The 10,427-nt window shown below is 39.7% G+C and overlaps 1 protein-coding gene across 2 annotated transcripts in view; it reads right to left on the minus strand.

Annotated features, from left to right (window-relative positions):
* The window catches only part of arpc1b (actin related protein 2/3 complex, subunit 1B), a 31,993-nt gene extending 22,165 nt beyond the window's left edge, over nucleotides 1-9,828 (minus strand). Inside the window, exons 1-3 of one of the 2 annotated variants that reach the window (XM_072559310.1) lie at nucleotides 9,615-9,828; nucleotides 8,675-8,814; nucleotides 4,269-4,347 (exon numbers count right to left, since the gene is read on the minus strand). In XM_072559310.1, coding sequence (XP_072415411.1) covers nucleotides 4,269-4,332 — 64 coding nt within the window. In that variant the 5' untranslated portion in view covers nucleotides 4,333-4,347; nucleotides 8,675-8,814; nucleotides 9,615-9,828. The remainder of the gene's footprint in view (nucleotides 1-4,268; nucleotides 4,348-8,674; nucleotides 8,815-9,614) is intronic. The other variant, XM_072559309.1, reaches the window with a different exon arrangement.
* Between the last annotated feature and the right edge of the window lie 599 nt (nucleotides 9,829-10,427).

Raw genomic sequence — 10,427 nt, forward strand, 5'->3', positions numbered from 1 at the left:
TGACCAGAAAGTACACAGTATTCCAGAAGAGGCCTCACTAATATTCTGTACAACCTCAGCATGACATCCCAATTCCCATATTCAAAGGTCTAAACAATGAAGGCAAGATGTCAGAGAATTGTCAGGCTGGAAGAAGGTAGAGTGCAATTTGAAAACAAGAGTAAGAATTGTAGAAAACTGGTGGGAAAAGAAATTTGTTGCTGTCTCAATTTAACACTAAGCCCTTTTCGTCCTGGACAAAGCTTTAACAAGACCAGAATTCTGTAGCCTCAGCAAAGCAGACTGTGCACAAAACTAGCAGGGAACTTGGTGCAGCTTCCTCTACTCTGACCATGCAGGCCACAAGCTCTGGCCATGCTCTTGTATGTCATCAGTCTGTGGTTTCTGCAGAAACAAAAATTCCCCAACATCCTCTGAACGCCTGCAACTCTACAGGAAGTGAACAACTTGCTGTTTGCAGCAAATGAAGTAATTTTGACCCGTAGGCACAGTTGTAACATAGAAAAGAGTCATTAAACTAGATCAAAGTCACACAAGCAGCAAAACACCAGCAATTTGTGTTTTGATAACATCTTTAATGTAATGAAATATTCCCAAGGGCTTCAGTTATGCGGACAAGATATGACAATTATGCTACTTAAGGAGGTATTACGTTAGATGATCAAAACCTTGGTCAATATGTAGACTTTAAGGAGTGTCTGAAAGGAGGAAAGAACCAGAGGTGGAGAGATAGCAGTCCAGAGCTTCGAGTTCAGGCCCCCAGACCTGCCCACCAATAGTGGATGAATTAAAACTGGAATGCAAAAGGAGCCATTATTCAAAGAGAGCTGATGAGATAAATAACTAGGTAATGCTGTTACCTGAGAGCTATGTCTTCTTGAGAAGTCTGCTATGGGATTTTTGATACCTGATTGAGGAAGAGATGGAGCGTTGCTTTACCATTTCATCCAAAGCTTAGCAACTTTGCATGGAGGTGCCAGCAAATGTCGAATCTTTATTTATTTAAACTAAATATTTATTTTCCTAATTTATACTATGAAGAACTATAATATAGGACTTTAGATTTTTCTTTATTTCTCTGTTTAATCTATTTTAATACCCAAGATTTGTAACCGGGTGTAACCTTCCAGGTTATTGATGTAAAGTTGTGGTTGTGACATTATCATTCAAACATGTTAATATGTTTGTGTGAAATTCTATTGAGTGCAGTTCTGACAAGATGGTGGTGTTGAGCACAGGCTAGGCTGACATTTTCAGCACTGAACCGTCAGAGGTGCTGCCTTTAGCAGGTGATGTTAAACAAAGCTCTGTCTGTCCTCTCAAGTGGCCCACACCGTTTTTACCAAATGAGACTTTGAAGGTCCCGATGGTGCTCTGGCCAATGTTTATCCCTGAAACAACATCACTAGAACAGACAATACGCTCATTACCTAATTGCTGTTGTGAGAGACCCAGCTGTGTGCAAATTGACTGCTTAGCCTCCTACATTTCAATAAGTAGTACAATTCCAAATGTCCCTAATTGGCTGTAAAATCCTTTGGGATGCTCCGAGTCCATGAAATGAATTATACACAAGGTCGTTCTTCAATTATTTTCAATGGGATTTCACACAAATGTGCTAATATCTTTACATGCTAGGATAGTTCAATGTGACTTCATTTTATGCCATAAAACCACCTTAGGATCAAGCTCAACATAGTCATTGATGATGATTTCATTTAGAGTTCAATAGTCACAACATAATAAAAACAAGCAGCACATGTTTGTGACGGGAGAGAAGCAAACCTGCGAATCTGCTCGCGTCATTGAGCTACCGAAGAAAGATGGGAGAAAAATAGACAGATAATCTTTGGTTACTGTGTGCCTGTATTGGCTGATATCGCAGTATAGGCACACAAAATGAAACTGCCACACCTCCAGGTGTGTCCTGCAGTCTTCTTGATTTGAAGTTCAATCTGCAGAATTACAGTATTGAACATAACCACGGAGACAATTTTTTAATGTATTATTTTTAATTTAATTGAACATTTAACTTTAATTAGAGATACAAATATTACAAATGGGGAAAGGGGAGGAGTATTGCTGAACTGGGCTTTTTAAATGGCAATTGGAGGGGGAGGGGATGTCAATAACCAAATCTTGAAGAATATAACCTTCATACTAATAGGCTGTGAGTGAGGATTGACAAGAACAAAATAAGGTGGGCGTAAAAAGGGACAATAAATCAACCCAATTTGAGTCTAAACTACCTTCTACTGACTTATTTTTATGAAACAGCACTACATGACCATACAAGCCTGGGCTAGAACAAATGTTTCAGTAATTGAACAATACGTCAGCATACCAATGCCACTCAACAAACCTGCAGCAAGACGAACAGCAGTCTGCTTCCAGACAAGTTCCAACATCGCTGAAGGAAAATTATGCTTTAATTTGAATAGAAATAAATGAATGTTCTGAATTCAACCAGCTGGAAGAGTGCTTAACATAAAAGGGTCTGGTGCTTTTTTTTTAAAATAGTCTCTCTTTAAAATTGCTTTAAGGTGGTTAAGAAACTCAATATATCTTTGTAACAAAATGAGCTTTTTTCTATGAAAACATTCACTGTAAAAGTTTAAAAAGCAAGATGGAATCTTTCAAATCCTCACTAGTAAAATTATTTAGGATTCACGTGAGGCTGCCTTCACCACAGCCCAACAGAAATACTATGGTTCACTATGCTGTCACTGAGATGGGATTTCGTCAAAGCACGGCATTCTGAAAGCTAAGGTTTATAGGTCTGAGTAACTGCTGAAAATAAGTCACACTGTTCTAACAGAAAGCACAGTATGAGGGTGCAAACGGAACAAGGATATAAAATTCTGGTCAGCATTGAGTGCCAAAATGATCCTTGATCTGTCTGTATTTGATTGAATGCAGCTCTGTAATCGTTCTCTGGTGTTCCGTCCATCTGGATTTTACTTTGCTGCACAGACTGTTTCAATGCATTTTACTTGAATATATAGATTCCTCAGTCTGTGAATTGCATTAACTTCCTCCAGAAGGCATTTTTTTTGTTAGCTGTCAGATAGTTTCTAGTAATTGAATAAAGCAGCACTTCGAAAATATTGCAAGCTGCCACCTATAGTACTTAACTCACCACCTTCAGGGTGCTCGAACCAGTAGTCAGTTACAATCACATGCTAGTGTCTTTGATTAGTTATTACTGTTCTCAGTTACAGTGAAGTACATAGTACAGGTACCTACCCAATAATAGCCCTACATTTCAAATGGAGTGATCAAACCTCCTATAATGAATACGCTAAGACTAAGAACCAATTTATACTCAATTTACAAAGGAAATGGATCTAGTGACAAGGGTGTTTCATTGTACACCTGTACAGGCTAAAGTTCCATTAAGTTGCAGACACAAGTTTAAGGTCTTGGGCTAGGTATTCTCTTTGGTATAGTAATACTGAATGCTCACACAAGGGATCTGAATATCTTGCATTTAAGTCTGTGCCTACATAGTCCAACGCCTAATTGATAATGCGACCCCTGGATTTAACCAAAAGGTGTTTTTGTTTTCTTATTTAGAAACATGTGTATCTTGCACTTGAAAATCCTTAACCTTTGTAAAGGCAGACATGAAAGTATTTGGCCGGAACAGCCAGCTATGAAATTGTTGAGCTGTTTTATTTCACAACATGTGAAACTACAGCATGGCAGTAACAATCAGACTCAGTTAGTTCAATTCAAGGCAACTCATGGTTGTGAGACAATTGAAAACGTCGAATATGCTATTCAATACCATCCTAGTGCAGTACTCTACTTGACCTAAACAAGATGAACTTTCAACTAACCCTCTGAATTTTCTTTCTGAGCCAAGCTTATTCTGTTTAAAACCAAATTTTGTAAAACGATTAGCCACAATGGGTGTGGCATGCTTATCAAGTGCTGAGACATCATAAATTCTTTAGAAATCTATGGGGAAACAAGAATTCAAGTTTAACTCACTGACATTTGAGCTATCATCTCAGTAACTCTTTTACAATATTTAGTAAAACACAATGTTTTAACAATACATTTAACCCCGACCCTTTTTCCACCTCCTTTCTATGGAATTCCAAAAGCAGGATTGGGGATGAAGCTATTGAGTTCTGGAGATATGCAATCATGTTAAGACATCGAGGTTAATTAGCATTTGAAATGAAGACACTTGGTTACAATTACTTTAGTTTCGGGCAGTCAGAATGTTTACACTGCATTTATTTGAAATAAATACTCACGGGTCCTGTCTTTATTCCAGGCATGACAGCTGATTGGCTCAAGCAGGAAGCTGTGGTAAGACATTTATTTCGTCTGGAACTAAAGCAGATGGAGAGAATTATTAGTGACTGGAAGCACACATTGATACAGAACAGCATGAAGCCATTGGTTATCCTAACAACTGTGGCATGCACTAATGGGCTTTTCATAGCTTTAGATAAAATATTTATGTCCAGCTTACAAAATAGAACAAGGGTCAGCCATTTACTATACTCCCAAAGCTAGTTCTCAGACATTTTTCAGAAACTCCCTGTTACCATTGTGGGATATTTTTGATTAACGTTTGCTGCTGGTTGCCATATTTCTTACTTCCCATCAAGACTTCTGAATGGATACGCAATTCTGCACGTGAGACACCTTCAATCACAATCCCGATGGGGTATGTTTGCATCTTATGGCAGTAGCAACAGGATGTGTGTGTGTGTATACACACTGGTTTGATCTTGTGGTCTGAACCTGAACAACTACCTTTAACGGCCTCTGTATCCCCAGCTATGACTTAGGTGCTGCTCACTAGCAACAGGGAGGAAACTTGAAAAATTAATTTTGTTTTAAAAACTATATCCAGATTTTCATCATAGAGTCATAGAGATGTACAGCATGGGAACAGACCTTTTGGTCCAAGCTGCAATAAAAGATAAATCATGTGCTGAATATTAACATTTAATCTCAAATATTTTATATTGCTGAAGGACTCCCTTTTGAACATTATGCCCACGGTGGCATTTTGAAAGATCTGATTGGTCCCACTCCCTTGCTCATCCCCATAGCCCTGCAAATGATGTTTTGAATAAATATGTTTCTAACCATTTTTTCCATCCCCAAGACTGACAAGTCCAAAATATTCTATATGATGGTGGCTTAACAGTAGATGCTGAGTGGGTTTCCTCCTTAGGGTCATAGAGATGTACATAATGGAAACAGATATTTTGGTCCAACTTGCATACTGACCAGTTATCCTAAATTAATCTAATCCCATTTGCCAGCACTTGGCCCATATCCCTCTAAACCCTTCCTATTTATATACCCATCCAGATGCCTTTTAAATATTGTGCCAGTCTCCACCACTTCCTCTGGTAGCTCATTCCATACACGCACCACCCTCTGCATGAAAAAGTTGTCCCCCTGCCCACTCTAAACCTATGCCCTTTAATTCTGGATTTCTCCACCCCAGGGAAAAGACCTTATCTATTTGTCTTATCCATGTCCCTTGTGATTTTATACAACTCTATAAAGGGCACCCCTCAGCCTCCGATGCTCCAGGGAAAACAGCCCCAGCCTCTCTCTATAGTCAAATACTCCAACCCTGGCAACATCCTTGTAAATCTTTTCTGAACCCTTACAAATTTCACATTATTCTTCCAATAGGAAGGAGACCAGAATTGGACACAATATTCCAAAAGTGACCTAACCAAAGACCTGTACAGCTGCAATACGACCTTCCAACTCCTGTACTCAATGCTCTGATAAATAAAGGAAAGCATACCAAACACTTTCTTCACTATCCTATCTACTTGCGCCTCCACTTTCAAGGAACCACGAACCTGCAGTCTTTCCTCTTTGTTCTGCAACGCTCCCTAGGACCTTAATAGTAAGTGTATTAGTCCTGCCCCTATTGGCCTTTCCAAATGGAGCACATCATATTTATCCAAATTAAACTCCATCCGCCACCCCCTGGCCCATTGGTCCATCTGATCAAGATCCTGTTGTACTCTGACGTAATCTTCTTTGCAGTCCACTAAACCTCCAATTTTGGTGTCATCTGCAAACTTATTAACTATACTTCCTATGTTCACATCCATATCATTTATATAAAATGATGAAAAACAGTGGACCCAGCACTGATCCTTATGACACACCACTGGTCACAGGCCTCCAGTCTGAAAATCAATCTTCCACCACCCACTCTATCTTCTACCTTTGAGCCAATTCTGTATCCAAATGGATAGTTCTGCCTGTGTTCGATATGATCTAATCTTGCTAACCAGCTTACAATGAGGAACCTTATCGAATGCCTTACTGAAGTCCATATAGATCACATCCACCGCTCTGCCCTGAATCCTTTTCATTACTTCTTAAAAAAAAACTCAATCAAGTTAGTGAGACATGATTTCCCACCCACAAAGCCATGTTGACTATCTCTAATCAATTCTTGCATTTCCGATTACATGTAAATCCTATCCTTCAGGATTCCCTCCAACAATTTGCCCACCACCGATATCAGACTCAATGATCTATAGTTCCTTGTGGGGGAATCTAGAACTGTTGGGGAGTGGGTTAAATTAAGGGATCTCCCATTTAAGATGGAAATATAGGAACCTCTCCTCTCAAAGTTGCTAGTCTTTGGAATTGTCTTGAGAGTAGTGAGGTGAGGGGTTATTAAATGTATTTAAGGCTGATTTAGAGTTTAGATTCACCTGGCACTTAAGAGTTATGGGAGCAGGCAGTGATGAAGGACAGGTAATAAAATTGAGATAAGCTCACAATCTGATCAGCCAATGATCCCACTGGAGGATGGAACAAGCTTCTATTTATGATCATACATCCATTCTTCATTTCAGACCCCCACCAGTGACTATTCAACTGCAAACATCATCACAGCTGAGCTTAATCCTTTTCACATTCAACAACAATATTCAGTAACTTCTGACCAGGAGTGGGAATATTGACCCACCCTAGCTTGGACGGCATGGTGGCTCAGTGGTTAGTGCTGCTGCCTCATAGTGCCAGAGACCCAGGTTCGATTCCAGCCTCAGGCAACTGTCTGCGTGGGGCTTGCACATTATCCCAAGTGTCTGCATGGGTTTGCTCCAGTTTCCTCCCACAATGCAAAAATGTGCAGGTTAGATGAGTTGGTTATGATAAATTGCCCATAGTGTTCATGGACATGTGGGTTGGTTCCATTAGTCAGTGATAAATGTAGAGTAATAGATGAGGGAAATGGGTCTGAGTGAGTGGGTTATTCTTTGGAGTGTTGGCCCTAAGGGACTGTTTCCACACTGATTGGATTCTATGATTATTCTATGAACGTAGCAGAATTGCTACCAACTATAACATTGACATCAGTTAGTTTAAATTTGGGAATAATTGCAGTTTGTAAAACTCTGTTACCCATATAATGTACTAGCCCTAAAGTTTCCATCTTAAAGTGATCTCAGTTACTATTTTTTCTTCTTTCGGGAGCCATTCTCAAGTCTGGAAATGACATGACAGTTGAGGTGAACCAGAATATCAAAATAACTAAAATATTTAGCAGAGAACAGAGAAACAAAAGCATTTCATATTACTGCTACTCTTCAAAAGAGACTATAGACCATCTATTTGACACAACCAAATTCCCACTTTTCTCACTAGCAAAAAAAGTGAACAATGATACGGACTCCACACCTCAAACTATATCAGAATATAACTCAAAAACTGTTTCCAATGCTTCATTCTATTAATAGTAGAATTAATTTAATGAAGATACAAGATATTTCCATGGCTTTAACACAGGAGTATTCAGGCAATTAACACAAGGTTTGGGTTTAAATTCCAGTCTTGAAACCCAAACTCTTCAATAGCGTTTTCCAAATCTGTCATCTTTTATCAAGGGCAGGAGATGCACAGGCACATTAATATCTTGAAAGTTCCCTCCAAATCACCTATATTAAATTTGCCACATACCGTAATGCCAATCTTTCATTGCAGCTGGACCAGACTCTTGTTACTTTCTACCTAACAGCACCTTGGCAGTGTCTTGTTGGCCATTCAAGGCAGCAACTCACCACGACCTTCTGACGGGCATCAGCAACAGACAATAAATGCCGGTCTTTCTGGTAACACCTACATCTCAGGAGTTTGGTTTTAAGTTACAAATTATTTTGTTTTCTTCTGGTGAACAGAGAAAGCCATCAGATCACGGGAAACCGAGGATGTTCCAAAGGCCTTTAACATTTTTGGACAAGACTTGCATCGGTGATCATGGAAGAACCGGAGTGTGTTATTTGGTTTATTACTAGGGTCTTTCAAGTCTCCTAAAATAAAAAAAAGTAAACACTGGACGGTGGGAAAGACTGCAATCTCCAAAACATAGCTCAAAGAACCAGAGACTAAATTGCCTTGTAATCTTTCAGCAGGAAGAGAATAAAATCTATAAAAACAGAGATTTGCTTTAAAACCTTTTTGAATTATGGTTGGAGGCCAGATCATTCTAACTGTTAGAGAATTGTTTAAATTTACTTTATAAATTGGTAGGTATCAATATTCTTAAAGCAATCCCATCAGAATTAAATGGGTGAAACACTACTCTGTACCTTACTCTCTCCAAAACAAGATCCTTTACATTCACCTGAGGGGGTGGGGGTAAATGGGGCATTGGTTTCACCTCTCATTCAAGATGGCATCTCTTGCAAATCACCACTCTCTCGACGTCAGTCTCCTCTCTTTCGTGCTCTAGTCTGGGAACAAAGTGTGCAACTTCCTCACTCTGACAGGAGTGTGCTACAGACCGACTGTTAAGTAATGCTGTAACATATATAAAAAAAGCTGAACAGAAACATGCCTAAGGAACAAAAGAAGATGTCTTTTCACTGACTAATGCTTTCCACTGCTGACCACAGCAGCAATGTCTACAACATCCTGTTGCAGTGCATCACACCAGCTCCTCCGAGCACGCCACACTCGCACCACATTTTCCAGAGAAATCTAATCCAGGTTCTCAGTGCTGGTTACGAATTTTTTCCAAATGCTCCATGCCAGGGCAAATAGAGGCTGAGCATCGAAATTCCGTTTTCATTTCCCGAAAATAAAATGACTGCAACCTTAAAAATTGCAATGTGCAATCGTGCAATGCTTAGACCACACAACCTGACAGCTGAAGCTGATATTTTATTTAGCACACAAAGAGTTAAAGCGACATATTTAAGTGGTTGAGAACTTTCTTTTAAAAAATCCAAGTCGTGCATGTTTCTTCCCTGGATTAGAAGTTCCAATTTCGCCACATCTTTAGATTCTATGGTTGAAACGGGACACTGTCCTGGTGATACTGGAAATCTTAATAAACTCCCGTCTTTCATTTGATCGGTTTCTCCAGTACTAACCCGTCCTGAAAGTTCCTGTAAACTGGCTTATGATATATCATGTTCCAGACACAAATTAACAAAAATTGTTACTTCCCCTGCGACACCGTGGGGTAATTCCTTGGAACAAATCTGATAAACTGCAAACACTCATCACAAATTCCTGTCCTTCAGTGGAAGAAACTCTGACACAAACAAGCTGACAGCCCGGGCTGTAAAAGGAAACATTCAAAATAGAGAACTTACCTGCACAATGAAGCAGTTGAGAAGAAACGTCAATTTTCCTGACTTTTTCCTTTTTTTAAATAGAAAAGGAGTTGCCTCAGTTCATGGACTCTGTTCCGTCAACATGAACGGCTGTACACTGGCTCGAGTAAAGAAAAGGGCTGAGAGACTGCTGCACTAAGCTTCCCCTTCCTCTCAGAGATCCGACCACTTCCTGATGTGGGCGGCTGACTCTTCCAACAGCTGCCTTCACGAGTGATCTAACTGCAGCAAGGTTGTTCAAGTCTCCTCCCTCCCTCCTTGCTTCATATTCTAATAGGCACCCTGCACACAAAACCACTCAACCCTGAGCTGCAGTAAACTTATTAACCCTTGTGACTCTCAGTGGAAGTGCTACATTTAACTAAAATGGAAACAGCACAATTATAAGATGCTCATCGTATCCAGCGAACACCAGTTAATCTTAAAAGCTGTTTTGCCTCTGTATATTTCTTCAGTTCCAATACGAGGTCATTGAGTCTACCGACTCTTTGAAATTAGTCCATTCCCTACTCTATTCATAAAGTACAACTCCATCTCTGCTGGTTAAAGTCCATAGTAAGAATGGGGGAGTGAGACTGTTAGATACAGGAGTAAGGCTCCTTGGCTAAGTATTGGTATTGCACTAACACGCAGGAGGAAATTCCAATCTAATGTGCTAACTTTGCAGATCTTAGATAGACAGACACCAGTGAAGTGTTTTACGGTTTTTGGACTGGGACAAGGAGGAGTGGGAAGGAACATTTCTCTCCTTGTTCCCGATGTCTATATTAACTAACTGCAGAAACGTTGGCT

Source organism: Chiloscyllium punctatum, chromosome 40 (assembly GCF_047496795.1).
Source record: "Chiloscyllium punctatum isolate Juve2018m chromosome 40, sChiPun1.3, whole genome shotgun sequence".
Lineage (NCBI taxonomy): Eukaryota > Metazoa > Chordata > Chondrichthyes > Orectolobiformes > Hemiscylliidae > Chiloscyllium > Chiloscyllium punctatum.